The 19,973-nt window shown below is 46.3% G+C and overlaps 1 protein-coding gene across 1 annotated transcript in view; it reads left to right on the top strand.

Annotated features, from left to right (window-relative positions):
• The window catches only part of dync1h1 (dynein, cytoplasmic 1, heavy chain 1), a 38,754-nt gene that overhangs the window by 17,548 nt on the left and 1,233 nt on the right, over positions 1-19,973 (top strand). Inside the window, exons 35-75 of the mRNA XM_055053130.1 lie at positions 1,955-2,179; positions 2,489-2,719; positions 2,795-2,935; positions 3,012-3,245; positions 4,190-4,396; positions 4,470-4,591; positions 5,356-5,521; positions 5,600-5,763; positions 5,997-6,126; positions 6,205-6,338; positions 6,673-6,787; positions 6,869-7,030; positions 7,127-7,341; positions 7,419-7,623; positions 7,705-7,878; positions 7,974-8,093; positions 8,281-8,401; positions 8,805-9,000; positions 10,317-10,434; positions 10,513-10,728; positions 10,819-11,031; positions 11,518-11,645; positions 11,728-11,881; positions 12,214-12,360; positions 12,427-12,577; positions 12,674-12,927; positions 13,547-13,681; positions 13,766-13,860; positions 14,138-14,312; positions 14,405-14,480; positions 15,177-15,337; positions 15,419-15,530; positions 15,606-15,666; positions 15,751-15,874; positions 16,363-16,476; positions 16,548-16,718; positions 16,807-17,024; positions 17,100-17,203; positions 18,952-19,160; positions 19,338-19,491; positions 19,565-19,707. Coding sequence (XP_054909105.1) covers positions 1,955-2,179; positions 2,489-2,719; positions 2,795-2,935; positions 3,012-3,245; positions 4,190-4,396; positions 4,470-4,591; positions 5,356-5,521; positions 5,600-5,763; positions 5,997-6,126; positions 6,205-6,338; positions 6,673-6,787; positions 6,869-7,030; positions 7,127-7,341; positions 7,419-7,623; positions 7,705-7,878; positions 7,974-8,093; positions 8,281-8,401; positions 8,805-9,000; positions 10,317-10,434; positions 10,513-10,728; positions 10,819-11,031; positions 11,518-11,645; positions 11,728-11,881; positions 12,214-12,360; positions 12,427-12,577; positions 12,674-12,927; positions 13,547-13,681; positions 13,766-13,860; positions 14,138-14,312; positions 14,405-14,480; positions 15,177-15,337; positions 15,419-15,530; positions 15,606-15,666; positions 15,751-15,874; positions 16,363-16,476; positions 16,548-16,718; positions 16,807-17,024; positions 17,100-17,203; positions 18,952-19,160; positions 19,338-19,491; positions 19,565-19,707 — 6,495 coding nt within the window. The remainder of the gene's footprint in view (positions 1-1,954; positions 2,180-2,488; positions 2,720-2,794; positions 2,936-3,011; positions 3,246-4,189; positions 4,397-4,469; positions 4,592-5,355; positions 5,522-5,599; positions 5,764-5,996; positions 6,127-6,204; positions 6,339-6,672; positions 6,788-6,868; positions 7,031-7,126; positions 7,342-7,418; positions 7,624-7,704; positions 7,879-7,973; positions 8,094-8,280; positions 8,402-8,804; positions 9,001-10,316; positions 10,435-10,512; positions 10,729-10,818; positions 11,032-11,517; positions 11,646-11,727; positions 11,882-12,213; positions 12,361-12,426; positions 12,578-12,673; positions 12,928-13,546; positions 13,682-13,765; positions 13,861-14,137; positions 14,313-14,404; positions 14,481-15,176; positions 15,338-15,418; positions 15,531-15,605; positions 15,667-15,750; positions 15,875-16,362; positions 16,477-16,547; positions 16,719-16,806; positions 17,025-17,099; positions 17,204-18,951; positions 19,161-19,337; positions 19,492-19,564; positions 19,708-19,973) is intronic.

Raw genomic sequence — 19,973 nt, 5'->3', positions numbered from 1 at the left:
CCTGATTAACCCAGGAGCAACGCAACCTAATATGATCCTTGATGCGAAGATGAGTCTTGTAGAAACACTACTGAAGGTTTTAACCGCTTGAGGTGGGAAAAGACTTTTGATCTTTTAACAGGATGACCCATACCCTTGATATTCCAGCTAATGAAACGTAGAGAAGTGCCTGGTCCTGCAATACCAGGGTCTAGAGTGGTGTTAACCATTAAGTAAAATATAAACAAAAACAACCATAGAGAGCTGAGATGGTCCACCCACAACCCATGCCCAAACATAACCCCATAACCAAACAACACCCAAAGTCTCCATAAAAAACAGAACAATGGAGACAGCAGTGCTAAACACGGCAAATATTCACAGTAAATTGTGAACACGGAGATACAGCAGAGCGAAAAAGCTTGGAAGTGTGCTTAACAAAAACCGGCTAATAGCCCCCACCAACCTCCAACTTATAACACCAGTATGTGCATTATTATACTACTTTAAGATTATTTTTATTATATTGCAACAAGGTTGGAACCCGCATAATCCCTATATAATGTAGAAAAGATGCTACCTAACAGTGAATATCACTGTAGGTGCTCACAAACATCAATGTCTAAACTGAACAAGATATAACCAAAACTTTAATTCCCTAGTAACGTACCTGAGTCTCAGGTCTAAGTAAGAGTGCAGAGTATATATTCACCCAGACACAGTCTGTGACTCATTAAGAGTGAGTCGGGCTCACTCAGAGATCAGAGTCTGCACATACTGCTTTGCTTCTTGGGATGCAGTAAACTCCTTTACAACTCCATTGTAAGTAATGCGCAGCTGCGCTGGGTAGAAAAGTCCGTACCTGATCCCTTCGATGCCACGAAGTAGCCGCTTTACCTCATTGAAGGCCGCCCGAGCCCGGGCAACCTTAGCAGTGTAATCCGGAAAAATCGATACAGTCCCGGCTCCTACTTTAATCCGCTGGCGCTCCCTGGCCCGACGTAAAATGTCCAGACAGTCACTGTAGTAATGAAGCCTGCACACAATTACTCGAGGTCGTTCGCCTGGTCTGGGTTTGGGCTGAGAAGAGCGGTGAGACCGGTCCACCAGCGGTTCCTTTTCCAGCCCGAGTGCTTCCTTCAGCAGCGCAGCCACGGCGGTGGGTGAGCAGGAGCCAGCTGCTTCCTCCACGCCGATGATCCTGATATTGTTTCGGCGCGATCTTGACTCTTAACTCCTCGCACTTGGCTTCCAATGTGGTAACCTTAGCCGTGAGCTGCTCCAGTGTAGTTTTCATTCCAGTAATATCATCAGTGCAGCCCGAGAGCGCCTCCTCCACATCCCCCACCACAGCTGTTAGCTTAACCAGTTTAGCATCGGTAGCAGCATGGTCACTAGCTATCTGCGTCTTCACGGCCTGTACCTCAGCTTTGATAGACGACAACGCATCTCCAAGAACCTCTTGAAGCTCCTTCTTAATAATTCCGGCAATATCTTCTTTCAGAGATGCCAGTAGTTCCACCTTGAGGGTGTCGGCGACCGGGCTCACCTCGGTCGGAGCGGTCACAGCATGTGGGTCTGGCGGCGAAGAAGCCGAGGCCTGCGAGCATGACTTTAGCTGGGTCTGAATAGTCCGAGATTTTCCTCTTCCCGACATTGTCACTTGGTGCAAACAAGATGTATACGTGGATCCAAGGTGCAAAACAATCGATAGCGACTTGGTTTACAAAGAAAAGCACATTGGAATTAACTTTTTAAACGAAATTGGCAGGAGCTACCACCAACCACGTCCTACTCCATAGACCGCTCCGCAGCGCCCCCCATTTCAATGGATTTTTAAAGTAATTTCTCATAATACAAAATTCCATTTTTCACTGTGATCCAGTGAAACGTAGTGTAATGCCGGCCCACGCCTCCTCTCTGTCCCGTCGCAGCATTCGGTCCGTTTTCACCTCGTTCTGCCGTCTCTGTCCAGGTGCGTGTGATGTTTGAGGTGCAGGACCTGAAGTACGCCACCCTGGCCACCGTGTCTCGCTGCGGCATGGTCTGGTTCAGCGAAGACGTGCTCAGCACCGACATGATCTTCAACAACTTCCTGGCTCGCATTCGCAGCATCCCGCTGGACGAAGGCGAGGACGAAGCTCAGCGCAAGAGGAAGGGCACTGAGGATGAGGAGGAGGCTTCTTCCCCCATGCTGCAGGTGAGTAAAGATTTAGACGCCGTGTTTAAGTCTGTTTGTGTGACACATTTCAGCAACAAGGTGCTTTATGTAATGAAACAGAAAATTACCAAATTATAAAGAAACGGCATACAGTCAACAACTGAGTGACATTACCAAAATAATTCACATGAACTCTGTCAATGTTTTATTTATTATGGCTCAAAAGTAGCTCTGACCAGCTGGGTTTGGATTTAAGAGAACTCAGTTTTCTGGAAGTCCATTCCAGATGTGGAGAAGCTGAAAGCTGCTTCTGAGGTTCTGCTTGCTGAGGTTGTGTTCATGCTGCAGATCCAGAGGGACGCCGCAGCGATCCTGCAGCCGTACTTCACCTCCACCGGTCTGGTGATCAAAGCCTTGGAGCACGCCTCCAAGATGGAGCACATCATGGACTTCACGCGCCTGCGCTGCCTGGGCTCGCTGTTCTCCATGCTGCACCAAGCCTGCCGGAACGTGGCCCAGTACAACAACAACCACCCCGACTTCCCCATGCCCATCGACCAGCTGGAGAGATACATGCAGGTAGCGATGCGTTCTCCTCTCGCCTGCTTCGTTCGCTCAGGGAAGCTTTAAACGTTTCTTCTCCTCGCCTTGCAGAGGTATTTGATCTATGCCGTCCTCTGGTCCTTCTCCGGCGACGGTCGTCTGAAAATGAGGGCGGAACTTGGAGAATACATCCGACGCATCACCACCGTGCCCCTCCCATCTGCTCCCAACGTTCCCATCATTGACTATGAGGTCCAGCTGGTTTTATGTGGCGCTGATGGAAGAGTCAAAGCCGACCCGTTTTCATCTGGGCTGTTTCTTCCTTCAGGTTTGCATCTCAGGCGAGTGGCAGTCCTGGCAGGGCAAAGTGCCCCAGATCGAGGTGGAAACCCACAAGGTGGCGTCTCCGGACGTCGTGGTTCCAACACTGGACACGGTCCGCCATGAAGCCTTGCTTTACACATGGCTGGCAGAACACAAGCCGCTGGTTCTGTGTGGACCTCCAGGTTCTGGAAAGACCATGACGTTGTTCAGCGCCCTCAGGGCTCTGCCTGACATGGAGGTGAGACAACAAACCCGTTTCAAACATTAAATGACATCACAGCAGTAGTTTCTATGTGTGGGGAATGTTGAAGTAAAAATGCAAAAATTGATTTTGTTTCGGAATAAAAACGTCCAACATTTTGATAAAAATGGAGGAAACTGTCTCAGTATATATGCATGTGGTTTATATATACAGATCAAAAAAACAAGACGAAAGTTTTTTTGATCTAATCAAATAGTGAAACTTATGATCAAATGAACAGAGATAACGTGACTCTGAATTCGCTCGAGGTCTCATCTCAGTGTTTGAGTCAAAAGTCACATGTATGTCGACACGAGGTAGAGTTCTCAATAATCTGGAGATAAAGTAGCAGTTTTCTGGATAAAGTAGCAGTTTTCTGGATAAAGTAGCAGTTTTCTGGATAATGAAGCGGTTTTTCAGCTTGACATCTTGCCTTCCTATTCAGAAAGAAACGTAGCTCTGATGACTGAACAACATTCAAGTTGTGATGTCAAGATAAAAGTTTAAGTCAGGAGCACTGGCTGACGGCTGTTTTTAGGAATGAGAAAATGCTTTTGGTAAAACTTTATAACTCATCTCAAAATAACTAAATACTGCAATAAAGCAGCTTGACATCGTATCTGTGTTGAGATGTCGAAATAATGAGATTGGCACATAAAACAAGATTTATGCTTTATAAGGAGCAGGTGGAGATGTTTTAAATTGGACACTGATACAGTTTTTATGAATTAATGAGTTTAATGTCCTTTTATCTCTAGCTAATGCTGGGGGCCTGTCTGCCTCTAGGCTCCCTTCCTGGCTATCCATGGCAAAACTAACCAGAACTAACTTCACCTTCAAGTTCATCATTTTTTAGCACATTAAATTCTCAAACCTGCGGTTCGGTGAAGATTTCTTCGTTTGAATGAGACGGCTGACGAATGCCTTGTTCTCTTTGGCAGGTTGTCGGTCTGAACTTCTCCAGCGCCACGACCCCGGAGCTGCTGCTGAAGACCTTCGACCATTACTGTGAGTACCGGCGGACGCCCAACGGCGTGGTGCTGGCCCCGGTGCAGCTGGGCAAGTGGCTGGTTCTGTTCTGCGACGAGATCAACCTGCCGGACATGGACAAGTACGGCACGCAGAGGGTCATCTCCTTCCTCAGACAGGTACGCTCCGTTTCCAGGTGGATGTAGACACGCCTGCAGCAGGCCGGGCATTTAACTTCCTGTGTTTTGGTAGATGGTGGAACATGGAGGCTTCTATCGTACTTCAGACCAGACCTGGGTGAAACTGGAGAGGATTCAGTTCGTCGGAGCCTGTAATCCTCCCACCGATCCCGGCCGAAAGCCGCTCACACACAGGTACAGCACACACATTACATAATCTGATGTTTTTATCACAAGAAAGAAGTCAGAATATAGAAAAAGTTAGAAAATACAGGATTTTTAATGAGGAAAAACTTTCGATAGTTTTCAGTGTCTGGTGTTGCGTCTGCTTTCCTCTGTTGTTTCAAAGTCCTGCTGCTGCTGATCTGATGCTGATGTGTGAAAAAATTTTATTTTTAACACTGATACAGAAGTAAAATCTAACAAGACTCTTAACATTTCTCAATTAAATTTGTGTTTTATGTAGGAGTTCTCTCAAAATTACAACTTTATTTTCTAATATTTCTATTTTATTATAGAAATATTGACTTTTTTTCTTTTTTTATTATGACTTTGTCAGCATTACAACTTATTTCTGACGATATTATTATGTGAAATGTTTCTGAAAAAATTACCACATTTTTGTAATATATTGAGTTTTTTCTTGCACTACAACTTTAGGATTGTATTATTATTATAAATTTATTCTGTTAATATTTCTACTTTGCTGTCTGACCTGTTTGCTGTATTGCAACTTTATTTTCATATTATAATAACTTTGTCATACAAATGATTTTGTCTTTGTATGACAAAATACAAAGACAATTGTATTTAACAATAACAATAAATTGTTTTTCTTTAATAAAAACAATTTATTTTAACATTTGTTTGTTCTCAGCCTTGCTCTAGTCGTTGATCCTGAAAGAGAAGTATTTTATTTTTGGAGGAGGAATAACGTCTGCGTGTCGCTGTGTGTCCAGGTTCCTGCGCCACGTCCCGGTGGTGTACGTGGATTACCCCGGCCCCGCCTCCCTGACCCAGATCTACGGAACCTTCAACCGCGCCATGCTGCGCCTCATCCCAACTCTGCGGACCTACGCCGAGCCGCTGACTGCTGCCATGGTGGAGTTCTACACCATGTCTCAGGTAGAGGACTGGACCCGGCGTCAGCAGAACCGTTCCCATTGTAATGGCGCTTTTTAAACGTGATCCTCCGTCCTTTAGGAGCGTTTCACCCAGGACATTCAGCCACACTACATCTACTCCCCCAGAGAGATGACCCGCTGGGTGCGGGGCATCTTTGAGGCGCTGCGCCCTCTGGAGACTCTGCCGGTGGAGGGTCTGATCCGGATCTGGGCTCACGAGGCGCTGCGTCTCTTCCAGGACAGGTGAGAGACACGCAGAGGTTTGACTGTAAGCCCCGCCCACCAGGTCACGTCTGCAGGTTTATAGTTAACAATAGTAACTGTTTTCAACTCAGCAACTTTCTAGGTATTTTTAGAAATATTTCATACAAATAAATTGGTATTGTCCAAAATCAGAATGGGCAGGTCAGAAATCGGCCTGAAATCTGTAATTGGTTCTGCAATTCTAACAAAACTGACCATGTTTTTGTCTGCAGGCTTGTAGGTGACGATGAGAGAAGGTGGACGGATGAAAACATCGACATGGTGGCCCTCAAACATTTCCCTAACATCGATAAGGAGAAGGCTCTGAACAGGCCCATCCTCTACAGCAACTGGCTCTCCAAGGTAAATCGCTGGCCTCCATTTTGATCCTTTTGACCAGTTTTTGTTTTGCAGATTTTAATTTTCCGTTTGTGGTTGCAGGACTACATCCCCGTTGAGCAGGAGGAACTCAGAGACTACGTGAAAGCCCGTCTGAAGGTTTTCTACGAGGAGGAGCTGGACGTCCCTCTGGTTCTGTTCAACGAGGTTCTGGACCACGTCCTTAGAATCGACCGGTGAGCGTTCTGGCTTTTAGTTTGAAAGGTTCTTTATGCAGTTCTGTATCATCCTGACCAGCTCACATTTTATCACATTGTTGGTGGGTTTTTCTTTAATTTATACTGAGATTCAAACAATCACCACGACTTAATTTAGTTGATTTATGAAGCTAGTTGGAGACACTGGGCTTTACATCTTAACACTGTATGATGATAATACAGATGTGCTTCACTCTGTGTTTCTCCGTCACAAAAATCCTGAGAGAATCGACTCTTGGTGACAAAATATGGATACTGTTGGTGGACAGTTTAAACCCAAACCCTTTGGATATTGAAATGTTTTTCTGTGCAGAATCTTCCGGCAGCCTCAGGGTCATCTGCTGTTGATCGGAGTCAGCGGTGCGGGAAAGACGACCCTTTCCCGCTTCGTGGCTTGGATGAACGGACTGAGCGTCTACCAGATTAAGGTTGGTGCCGTCAGTTCAGGGTCGTCTATTATTTTTATGCGTTTGAATTTTCTCTCTTAATTTCCTGTTTGGTGCCATCAGGTGCACAGGAAGTACACCGGGGAGGACTTTGATGAAGACCTTCGCACAGTCCTGCGTCGCTCAGGGTGCAAGAATGAGAAGATCGCCTTCATCATGGATGAGTCCAACGTCCTGGACTCTGGATTCCTGGAGAGAATGAACACGTTGCTGGCCAACGGAGAGGTGACCCCATGCTGCTCATTTTACTCCTTATCCTGCGAAATGCTCAAGAATGTTTGCTTTTCTCCTGTTTTCTAATATTTATGGCTGTTTTTGTAGGTTCCTGGATTGTTTGAGGGAGATGAATATGCCACGCTGATGACTCAGTGCAAGGAAGGAGCCCAGAAGGAGGGGCTGATGCTGGACACTCATGAGGAGCTTTACAAGTGGTTCACCAGCCAGGTCATCAGAAACCTGCACGTGGTTTTTACCATGAACCCGTCGTCAGAGGGCCTGAAGGACCGGGCCGCCACGTCTCCTGCGCTCTTCAACAGGTCCAATCATCATAAATACCAGCTGCATCTAAAACCAAAAGATTGAAATGGTTTTAACTGTAAATCTCTGCTTCCAGGTGTGTGTTGAACTGGTTTGGAGACTGGTCAACAGAGGCTCTTTACCAGGTGGGTAAGGAGTTCACCAGCAAGATGGACCTGGAGAAGCCCAACTACAAGGTTCCAGACTACATGCCCATCGTCTACGACAAACTGCCGCAGCCGCCGTCCCACCGCGAGGCCATCGTCAACGGCTGCGTGTTCGTTCATCAAACTCTTCACCAGGTCGGAATCAGACTCACCAGGAGTTGACAGAAAATCTCTGTTTTGGTTGCTGAAGCTAATGCTCGTCACCAAATCCTCCAGGCTAACAATCGCCTGGCGAAGCGCGGCGGTCACACCATGGCCATCACTCCTCGCCACTACCTGGACTTCATCAACCAGTACGCCAACCTGTTCAACGAGAAGCGCAGCGAGTTGGAGGAGCAGCAGATGCATCTCAACGTCGGCCTTCGCAAGATCAAGGAGACGGTGGATCAGGTAGAGCCGGCTTTCCTGCAGTGAAACATGAAAAAAGGTCCAAAATGTTCCTGCTGTTGGCTCATCGCATCGATGGCCTCTGTTTCCTCCTCAAGGTGGAGGAGCTTCGCCGTGATCTGAGAATCAAGAGCCAGGAGCTGGAGGCAAAGAACGCAGCTGCTAACGACAAGCTGAAGAAGATGGTCAAAGACCAGCAGGAAGCCGAGAAGAAAAAGGTAAAGTGGAGGACGAAGATACCAAAATATCCCTCAACTCAAGTCATGACAATGTAGCTGCTGAATTTATGAAGATTTAGGATAAAGAACATTTGACTTCATGTAACATTGCCCAACATTTCACATGCAGGCTTTGCTTTTCTGTTGATACTCAGTGTGTTTTCATGCTGTTCCTCTTCGGTTGCAGGTGATGAGCCAGGAGATCCAGGAAGCAGTTTACAAGCAACAGGAAGTGATCAAAGACAAGCAGCTGAGCGTCAAGCAGGATCTGGACCAGGTGGAGCCCGCCGTCATCGAGGCCCAGAACGGTAAGGTTGGCTTTAAATGGCTCCTCTGCCAGAGAGCAGCTTATTTATTAGTTACACTCCATCAAATTAACACATTTTCCACATGAAATTAATCGAAAACTTCTGTAAATAAATATTTTTATTCTTAATCATTTATTTATATTGATATTTATTTTATGCTTACTTTATTCAGTATTTGTTTCATCATTTTAATGGGATATTTAAGCATTTCATTTGTTTCAGTTTGTATTTAATTATTTATTCATATTTTTTTCTGGTTAATTCAGTGTGGTTAATATTTTTTTAAGTGGAGCGTCTTTTGTTGCCCACCGATCTGTGTAAACATGGCTAACGGCTAACAGCTAGCTTTCTGTCCACACCCGTCCTCCGTCCGTTTGCGCCTCGTTGGCCTCCTGCTCTGTAGCTGTAAAGTCTATAAAGAAGCAGCACCTGGTGGAGGTGCGGTCCATGGCCAACCCCCCCGCCGCCGTGAAGCTGGCTCTGGAGTCCATCTGCCTGCTGCTGGGGGAGAGCACCACGGACTGGAAGCAGATCCGCTCCATCATCATGAGGGAGAACTTCATCCCCACCATCGTTAACTTTGAAGCTGAAGAAATCAGGTGAAATGAGACAAACGGGTTTTTGCTTGTCCACTAAAAGCTCTCTGTCTGTCTGGGTTTGTCTCGTCCCCCTTAATTAGCCGTGAGCTCCATTAAGCGGCAGCACCTGGTAGAAGTTCGGGCCATGACCAACCCCCCCGCTGCCGTTAAACTGGCCCTGGAGTCTATCTGCCTCCTGCTGGGCGAGGAGACCGGAGACTGGAAAAAAATCAGACAAGTTATAATCAGGGATAATTTCATCAGCAGCATAGTCAACTTCTCCTCTGATGAAATGAGGTCAGGAAGGAAGTTTGGTCTGAACCAGACAATGAGAGCAAATCACTGCCATCAGAAAACCTGCAGGGTTCCTGCGCACTTCTTTAACACATTTCAGTTTTCCAGCTGTGAAAATGATGATGGGAGGATAAGGTATACATTTATTTCCAAACATTTTCCTTCTAAATAAACTAAATAAATTTCAAAACAATTCGGTCCAAATAGACTCAGGTTTGCTTCCATCCTGGACATTCTGGTCTCTCAACAATAGATTAAAAGATCATTGAAAACCTTTTGCTTTCAATAATAATATGAGAATAAAGTTCTGTCACAGTAAAGTCATAATGTGAGAATAAAGTCAAACTGCATGGCTTTATTTTTTAATTTAACTTTGTCACGATTGGTTTTCTCCTAATCAATTTATTTATTGATTCTCATAATTGACTGTTTTTCTTGTATTACTACAGCTATTCTGGTAATATCGTCATCTTATTATTTTTGTAATATTATGATTATTCTCATAGTATTTCTACTTATTTCTTAAATTATAATTATTCTCGTAATATTTTGTCTTTATTGTCGTTCGACTTTATTTTCATGACTTTTATTCTCATAATGTTTATTTTCTTAACCTGTTATTTTGTTTCTAAAGTATTGGGCTAAGAAAACAGCCTGGAGCTCCAGAACAGCAGATTTGCACTTTGATTTGCAAATTTAAGTTTATTGTAGCAACATGATAGAAATTTTAAACACTTTTTTAAAATATATGTTATTATTTAAAACCACTAACAAATGTTTTATTTTAAGTTACAACATAGAGTCTGCAGGAACCCTGATGTTTTCATTTCTTTCCTGAACTGATTTTCATTTAATCTGAAATGAAAATTTCAGATTAATCAATCTGTGGATATTTTATTTCGATAACTTTTTCCCTACAAATCAAAGCAATCCTCTGCAACGTCTCTTTAAATTTCCTTCCCAATTCTCTGATTCATCATCATTTCTAGCACATTTCTCCACATAAAGCTGACGCTCTGACCTTCTGCTCGCTTTTTACTCAGTGACTCCATCCGCGAGAAGATGAAGAAGAACTACCTGTCCAACCCGAGCTACAACTACGACCAGGTCAACAGAGCGTCTCTGGCCTGTGGGCCCATGGTGAAATGGGCCATTGCTCAGGTGGGGAATCCGCTCTGATCATGGATCTGGTGTCCAGATAAAAGTCCAGATAAAGAGCAACATGCTTCACTCCTGCAGCTTAACTACGCGGACATGCTGAAACGAGTGGAGCCTCTGCGTAACGAGCTGCAGAAGCTGGAAGACGACGCGAAGGACAACAAGACGAAGGCGGAGGAGGTGGAGCAGATGATCAGGGACCTGGAGGCGAGCATCGCCCGCTACAAGGAGGAGTATGCCGTGCTCATCTCAGAGGCCCAGGCCATCAAGGCCGACCTGGCCGCCGTCGAAGCAAAGGTCTGCGTTTCCTGTCGGCCTCATTCAGAAGCTGTAAGCTGATCCGAAGGTCCTGGAAGAGCTTCTCCTGATGTTTCTCTGTTCCTGCAGGTGAACCGCAGCACAGCGCTGCTGAAGAGCCTTTCTGCTGAAAGGGAACGCTGGGAGAAAACCAGTGAGACGTTCAAGAACCAGATGTCCACCATCGCCGGAGACTGCCTGCTGTCCGCGGCCTTCATCACGTACGCCGGCTACTTCGAGCAGCAGATGAGGCAGAACCTGTTCACCACTTGGTCTCATCACCTGCAGCAGGCCAACATCCAGGTACCTGACTCAGTCAAAACATCTGGAAATGAAGGCACATTCATGAAATGACAATAGTAAGAAGGCATAATAGTATGAAAGTTGTAACACAAGAAGATTGTGGAACAAGTGTAGCAGAGTGCAGATGCCAGTCAAAATAAGAATATAGTTGTAATTAACAAGAAAGAAGTCTTAATAAAAAGTCTTAATAACACTCGAAGAAAGTTTTAGGAGAATAAAGTCTCATTAGGACAACAAAATATTGCTTATGAACTTTATAAAGTAATTCATTTCTTAATTTTAAGAAATTAAAATGTTTAATGTTGAATCAAGTGATGTCAATTTACAAACAAATAAATATTTAGTGTTCTAGAACATAAGAATCAAATATTATGAGCAGCAGGATTTTAAACAGTTTAATCTGTTAAGGGAGAGAAATGTTTTTAGAAATGTGTGTTTCATCATATTGAAACCTGTGTGATTGGAGCTCTTTACTTTCTGACCCAGTTCCGCACCGACATCGCGAGGACGGAGTATCTGTCCAACGCAGACGAGCGTCTCCGCTGGCAGGCCAACTCGCTGCCTGCTGACGACCTTTGCACCGAGAACGCCATCATGCTCAAGCGCTTCAACAGGTCGGCGCCGACGAACCCAAAACGTCACAGAAATGTTCCTGCAGCTGAACCTGCAGGTTAACCCTGATGTCGTCCGATTCAGGTACCCTCTGATTATCGACCCGTCGGGCCAAGCCACAGAGTTCATCATGAACGAATACAAGGACCGCAAGATCACCAGAACCAGCTTCCTGGACGACTCCTTCAGGAAGAACCTGGAGAGCGCGTTGCGTTTCGGAAACCCGCTGCTGGTCCAGGTGAGAGCAGTGACTCTGATTCCCACCTGATTTAAAATATGGATCCGCTGATCCATGTTTTACACTTCTGATACCGATCCGAATCAGAAAAACAACTGAACTGACTTTAAATGTTTATTTTTTAAACAGACGTAAATTATAAATTCATCTGATAACTGCACCAGTACAAAACAGCAACAGCTTCACCAGTTTGATCAAAACTAACTTTAGTTTCTTGAGGACTGTAACATAAACTGATCAAATCAGGTTGACTGTGTTCAATTCAGATATTGATATCTGATCGGTTCATCTCTAAGTAAACTCATCAGCTCTGACATAATGCGGTGTTTCAGGACGTGGAGAGCTACGACCCGATCCTGAACCCGGTGCTGAACAGAGAGGTGCGCCGGACCGGAGGGCGTGTCCTCATCACCCTGGGAGACCAGGACATCGATCTGTCTCCGTCGTTTGTGATCTTCCTGTCCACACGAGACCCGACGGTAAGGAGGCGGTCAGAAAACCCTCTGAACTGCCGGTTTGGTCTTTGACGATCTGCGTCTCTGCAGGTGGAGTTTCCTCCAGACTTGTGCTCTCGGGTTACGTTTGTGAACTTCACGGTGACGCGCAGCAGCCTGCAGAGCCAGTGTCTGAACGAGGTGCTGAAGGCCGAGCGGCCCGACGTTGACGAGAAACGCTCGGATCTTCTGAAACTGCAGGGTGAGCTCGACAGAATCACAAAGTTCAGCGAGGTTTATGAGAACAACGCGGTCGGCATCACAAAGACCCAGGAAACAATTTGAAATCTCTCCTCAGGTGAGTTCCAGCTGCGTCTCCGTCAGCTGGAGAAATCCCTCCTCCAGGCTCTAAACGAGGTCAAAGGTCGCATCCTTGACGATGACACCATCATCACCACCCTGGAGAACCTGAAGAAGGAGGCGGCCGAGGTGACCAGGAAGGTGGAGGAGACGGACATCGTGATGGCGGAGGTGGAGGCGGTGTCCCAGCAGTACCTGTCGCTGTCGTCCGCCTGCAGCAGCATCTACTTCACCATGGAGGCTCTGAACCAGGTCCGACCGCTTCGCTGGAGAAACGAGCAACCAGAACCTTTACTCAGTTACAGTTACTTCAGTAACCTTTTGGAAAAAACTGCTTTTAAGGGTATTTCTGCTAAACTTGTCCTCAAGAGGAGCACTGAATACAAGTCTAAACATCCAAGAAATTACTTGAGTAACAATGTTTATTCAAGTACTGAATAACTGATCAAATTGTCAATAATCTAATATTTAAAAATTACATAAAAGTGCAAATTTTTGTATTTTAAGTACCAAAACAAAAACGACAAAAAATAACAAGTCAGATTTTTCCAATTAAAATAAATTGTGTTAAAATTCACAACTTTAACATCCAACGTTATGAAACTTTAATTGAGTCGAGAATCCAGAAATTTTACTCCAGTAAAAGCAGCAATACAATAAAATTACTCTCTGTAAAATTACTGGTTTGTCTTTTGTAATTTTGAAATATTAAAGGGTTGGTAATTTGATCAACTTTTTCCATTTCCTTCTCTTATGAGATTAATTTTTGGGCGACTACTTTCTACTGAAGTGGTGCTGCTGTTACCTGAGTATAAATCTGACCGCAGCGCTCGGTCGTTTACCGCTCACAAAGCATTTCCTCTGCCGCCAGATCCACTTCCTGTACCAATACTCGCTCCACTTCTTCCTGGACACGTACCACAACGTGCTTTACGAGAACGCCAACCTGAAGAACATCAGCGACCATTCCCAGAGGCTGGCGCTCATCACCAAGGATCTGTTCCAGGTTCGAGCGTCTTCTGAAACCGCCAGCCGCTGTTCCTCTGCGCCGACTGGGATGTTCACGTCTGTTTGGGTCTGTTTGGGTTAGGTGGTGTTCAACAGAGTGGCCAGAGGCATGCTGCACCAGGACCACATCACCTTCGCCATGCTGCTGGCCAAGATCAGCCTGAAGGGCATAACCAGGTGAACAATCCTCAGACTGTCCAATCAGGGCTCAGCACACAGGTGATGGAGTTTCAATGAGGCGTTTTTAAAGTTAGGAAAAGATTGATTGAGTCCTTAAATGTTGCTCTAACAACTATTGAGCTAACTTTTAATTATATGATAGTGAATTGAAACTGTCTTTTAGTTTATTTTTATCATTTTAATCTCCAGTCCTGGAAAACTTGCCTTGAACTTTACTGAGGAAAAAACCACATCAAAAGTTTTACATGTCCGAGTTTTCTTCGGTTTGTTTCAGTGAGCCATCGTACGATGCAGAGTTCCAGCACTTCCTGCGTGGAAAAGAGATCGTCCTGACAGGAACGCCGATGCCCAAGGTCAAAGGTCTGACCTCTGAGCAATGCGAGGCCATGGTCCGGCTCAGCCGCCTGCCGGCCTTCAAGGACCTGGTGGCCAAAGTCGAAGCTGATGAGGTGAGCCGCAGCCTGACTGCTGCTTTAATTCATTTAATGTTAAATTCTCCTTTTTTCATGATTATCTTCCTTTTTTCACTTTGTTTCCTCAGCAATTCTTCATGTGGATCCAGAGCAACACTCCTGAGCTGGCCGTTCCTTATCTGTGGTCAGAGGAGAAGCAGTCGAGTCAGTGAACCGATCGGCCTTCGATGTAAAATCACTGGACTGGACGGCGCCTGTTAGCTGCTGTAGCTAGTGACGCGCACCAGAGGGCGCTATTCAGCCATGTCACTCAAACCAGATTGTCACAAAATGACTGTAGCACCTTTATTCATCATCAAATTTCTACAAAATATGGATTAAACTAATCCATATTTGCCTTGAACATTTGCAACAGTTTGTGTGCCATGGCAACTAGCCGACAACAGGGATCATTTTCAGTCGTATCAAAACAGCAAAAACATGCAAACGTTTCCCTCAAAGATCAGAACATCCTGTCCGTTAGTTTCATGTTTACTTTGGTGGAGGTTTATTTTGCATTTTTAAGATGTGGTAGCGATGGTGGATCAGCTAATTTAAATGATTTAAATTGGCGTAACTCACCTGCTTCTCACTTTCTCAATGTTTTTATTGAACCTTTTTACTGACCTGTGATCTTAGCTGTTCAGGTGTTGAAATTATTTTAAAAATGGCAGTTTTTTCTGATTCTTTGCGTGAATGTGTTTATTCACCGATATTCCCGACTCGGTGTGTAGTGACGTCCAATCCAGTGACTATAATCTGTGGATCTGCCATTTTCACAAGCAATCAAAGCCAACCAATCAAAGCCAACCATCGGCCTGTTGGATCGTTGATCGTCACGGTTGATGTTTGTGCTCTCAGCTCCCATCGGTCAGGCCGTCCACATGCTGCTGCTGATCCACACCTTCCGGCCCGACCGCCTGCTGGCCATGTCCCACATTTTCGTCTCTAAAGTCCTGGGAGAAACCTTCATGAACATCATCGAGCAGCCGCTGGACCTGGCCAACATCGTGGACAGTGAGGTATTGATGACATTAATATTATTGTTGTTGTTATTGTCGTGATGGAAGCTCCTACAGCGACGGCTCTAATCTCGTCTGCAGGTGAAGCCCAGCACTCCGGTTCTGATGTGTTCTGTCCCGGGTTACGATGCCAGCGGATTGGTGCGAGATCTGGCTGCTGAGCAGAACAAGCAGATCACCTCCGTCTCCATCGGTAACGCTCCGCTTCCCGTGTGAACGACGCGGCGGGCGAAGGTTCTAACGGTTAGCATGCGTCTCGTCTCCTCAGGTTCAGCTGAAGGCTTCAACAAAGCCGACAGAGACATCAACACGGCCGTCAAGTCTGGCAGGTGAGCAGCGACGCTCCTGACGCTCCTGCGTTTTGTTCATGATTCTTTGTGTGAAATGGTTTTACTGAATGTTTCCTCCTGCAGGTGGGTGATGCTGGAGAACGTTCACCTGGCCCCCGGCTGGCTGATGCAGCTGGAGAAGAAGCTGCACTCCATGCAGCCGCATGCCAGCTTCAGGCTGTTCCTCACCATGGAGATCAACCCCAAGGTGCAGAACATGCGTCATTATTACTAATTCCTATGGATGCATTTTTATTTGCTTCATCCTAAAAAGTATGCTATTATTTCATAAATAATGCAAATTTTATTTGTTTTACAAACAAAATTGTATTCAAATGCTAATAATAATTATTAATAATTATAGGAATAAAATCTGTTCATTTTAATTTGACTAGAAGTTAAAATGATGTTTAATGTAAATACCTCTCAGTTTAAAATGGATCAAAATAATATTTGTTAGTTTTAATAAAACAGAAATATTATTTTAATACTCCTGATAGATTAGTAATAAATATTTTGATCCATATAAGAATAATTTTTACTTGATTTCCATAATTTATCAACGACTCCAAAAAGTTAGAATTGAGGAACTTTTTACTTTCGTGTGATTTAGACTCGAATGTCTGAATTGGGTTTAATGATTGATGCGTTTGGATCGGCTCGTCTTTGGCCTCAGTGAAGTTTCCTCTCTGCCAGGTTCCGGTCAATCTGCTCCGCGCCGGCCGGATCTTCGTGTTTGAGCCGCCGCCAGGCGTCAAAGCCAACATGCTGCGGACCTTCAGCAGCATCCCGGTGGCGCGCATGTGCAAGGTGATGGAAACGATCAGAACCCGATCAGAACTTCGTTTCCCCCAGGTTCTGACCTTCCGTTTCCTCTGAAGGCTCCCAACGAGCGCGCCCGCCTCTACTTCCTCCTGGCCTGGTTCCACGCCGTCATCCAGGAGCGGCTGCGCTACGCGCCGCTCGGCTGGTCCAAGAAGTACGAGTTCGGCGAGTCGGACCTCCGCTCCGCTTGCGACACCATCGACACCTGGCTGGACGACACCGCCAAGGTTAAAACGGACCCGCGTCTCTCTGTTAGCAGCTGAAACTCAGACGCAGGAAGCCGAGGGTTTACTTCCTGTTGTCTGTGTCGCTCAGGGTCGTCAGAACATCGCTCCAGATAAAATCCCCTGGGCGGCGCTGAAGACCCTCATGGCCCAGTCCATCTACGGCGGTCGCATCGACAACGAGTTCGACCAGCGGCTGCTCATCACCTTCCTGGACCGAATCTTCACCAAGGGAAGCTTCGACAGCGAGTTCAAGCTGGCGCTGAAGGTCGACGGGCACAAGGACATCAAAATGCCCGACGGAATCAGGTCGGTGGCGCGATTTCTACCCTCAGAATGATTTCTAAGATGGCCGCCGCCTCATCTGAGCCGCTCTGGTTGCAGGCGTGAAGAGTTCATGCACTGGGTGGAGATGCTCCCCGACACGCAGACGCCATCTTGGCTGGGCCTGCCCAGCAACGCGGAGAAGGTGCTGCTCACCACTCAGGGTAGGCCTCTGACCTCTGACCTCCAATTGTTGACAGTCTGCCAACAGTGACACCGATGGGAGATGAACTGGAGCAGCAAACTAAGTTTTAAAATTGACAAAAAAAGATAAACTGAAAAATAGAATTTTGAAAATTACTAAACAAATATTGGAAACTGAAAAAAAAATTCTAACAGAAAAAAGTTGAAACTTTACTAAATTTATTTCAAACTGAAAAAATTAGAATCTCCAAAAAAAGGTTGGCAAATTTTGAAACAGGGAAAAAAAACGAATCATTTTTTTTGAGTTTGTTAAAAAAAAAAAAAAAAAACTTTAGCTCCACATAACGTCTCTTAAAAACTTTGAAGAAAACTGAGAGAACTTCCTAAAACGACGTGATGCTGGCAGACGTGATGCTGGCAGACGTGATGCTGGCAGACGTGATGCTGGCAGACGTGATGCTGGCAGACGTTGCAGCGTTTGGATTCGGCAGACGTTGCAGCGTTTGGACTCGGCAGACGTTGCAGCGTTTGGACTCGGCAGACGTTGCAGCGTTTGGACTCGGCAGACGTTGCAGCGTTTGGACTCGGCAGACGTTGCAGCGTTTGGACTCGGCAGACGTTGCAGTGTTTGGATTCGGCAGACGTCCTGGTTTAGCAGGTCGCCTCCTTGTTCTCATCTGGATTCCTGAGAGGAGCAGCTGATTCCTTCACAACGGTTTCTCTCATAATCTCTCCTCTTCCTGTCAGCCGGGGTTTAATCTGTAATCCAGCTGCAGCCTCCTGTAGTCTAGCTGCCGCCGGGTGCGGCTCCTCACCCTCCAGCAGCTGTATTTCACACATCCTGCTGCTTTGCTGGCATCATAGCCGACTCCCCCCCTCCCCCCCCCCCTGTTGGCCCTTTAGCAGATGGGTTCCTCTGCATCCTCCCAGGTTCCCTCTTCCTGTTGCATGCCGTTGTTTACTTCCTGTCAGCTGAGGAATCGGCCTCAGCGTTGCCTGAACCTGTTTGTGTTTGTCTTGTTTGATCTCCTTATTTTGTATTGACACAACTCCCACTCCCTGAGAGGAAGCCATTTTGGTTTTATGTTCCAAAATATAATGTCTTGTCCTTCCTCCTCCTCTTCCTCCTCTTCCTCCTCCTCTTTGTCCTCCTCCTCTTCTCCTCCTCTTTCTCCTCCTCCTCTTCCTCCTCTTTCTCCTCTTCCTCCTCTTTTCCTCTTCCTCCTCCTCCTCTTCCTCCTCCTCCTCCTCTTCTTCCTCCTCTTCCTCCTTTTTCTCCTCCTCCTTTTCCTCCTCTTTCTCCTCCTCTTCCTCCTCTTCTCCTCCTCCTCTTCCTTCTCTTCCTCCTCCTCTTCCTCCTCCTCCTCTTCCTCCTCTTTCTCCTCCTCTTCCTCCTCCTCCTCCTCCTCTTCCTCCTCTTCCACCTGCTCTTCCTCCTCTTTCTCCTCCTCTTCTTCCTCCTCCTCCTCTTCCTTCACTTCCTCCTCTTTCTCCTCCTCCTCTTCCTCCTCCTCCTCTTCCTCCTCGTCCTCTTCCTCCTCCTCCTCTTCCTTCTCTTCCTCCTCCTCCTCCTCCTCCTCCTCTTCCTCCTCTTCCTCTTCCTCCTCCTCCTCTTCCTCCTCCTCCTCTTCCTCCTCCTCCTCTTCCTTCTCTTCCTCCTCCTTCTCCTCCTCCTCCTCCTCCTCCTCGTCCTTCTCTTCCTCCTCCTCCTCCTCTTTCTCCTCCTCCTCCCACCTTGGTCTTGTCCTCCCTCTGCTGGGCTGCACAGGCATTGACATGATGGGTAAGATGCTGAAAATGCAGATGTTGGAGGATGAGGATGACCTGGCCTATGAGACGGAGAAGAAGGAGCGAACGTCGTCCACGTCCGACACCCAGCCGGCCTGGATGCGGACGCTCCACGGCACCGCCTGCAACTGGCTGCAGCTCATGCCGCAGACGGTCAATCCGCTCAAACGCACCGTGGAAAACATCAAGGTGAGCAAACGGGTCAGAACGCAGCAGCTTCATGTTCCACCAGGCTGTTTTCTGTATCGGATCCGAATCGACCGATACTAAGCTCAGATACTGGAAGTGAAAAGCGGACCGGTTCATCCCTGGTTCTGGTGAATCTGTAACATTTTCTCTGACTCTCGGTCTGATTGGTGGAACCAGGACCCGCTGTTCCGTTTCTTCGAGCGCGAGGTGAAGATGGGCGGCAAGATGCTGCAGGAGGTCCGTCAGGATCTGACCGACGTCGTCGCCGTCTGCGAGGGGAAGAAGAAGCAGACCAACGACCTGCGCACGCTAATCAGCGACCTCGTTAAAGGTGTTTGATTCGTTCTCGGCTGAATAAACCGGACCGGCTTCGTCTGGAGTAAGTCTGATCCGTGTCTCTGCAGGAATCCTGCCCCGCAGCTGGTGCCGCTACACCGTCCCGACCTCCATGACCGTCATCCAGTGGGTGTCGGACTTCAGCGAGAGGATCAAGCAGCTGCAGCAGATCTCCCAGGCGGCGGCCAGCGGGGGCGCCAAAGAGCTGAAGGTACCGAGTCAACAAATCTGAAAAAAACACATTTTCACCATTTGTTTTTCAAATTTACAAACTCAGAACATTCAAAGGTTTTTTTTTTGTTTTTTTTCTAGAAACTCTTATTTTTTCTTTATTTCCTGCTAATTTTTCACTTTTGAAGCTCACAAATTTCTATTTTTATTCTCTAAAACAAATTCAATATTTTATTTTTTTTATTTATATTGCAAATATTTTTGAACTCAGTTATTTCTGAGATTTTCTGTGGGATTGCTGATGAG

Source organism: Poeciliopsis prolifica, unplaced genomic scaffold (assembly GCF_027474105.1).
Source record: "Poeciliopsis prolifica strain line A6 unplaced genomic scaffold, Auburn_PproV2 SCAFFOLD037, whole genome shotgun sequence".
NCBI lineage: Eukaryota > Metazoa > Chordata > Actinopteri > Cyprinodontiformes > Poeciliidae > Poeciliopsis > Poeciliopsis prolifica.
Note: the sequence above shows the minus strand (reverse complement) of the source record. Positions and strands in the feature narration are given on the sequence as shown.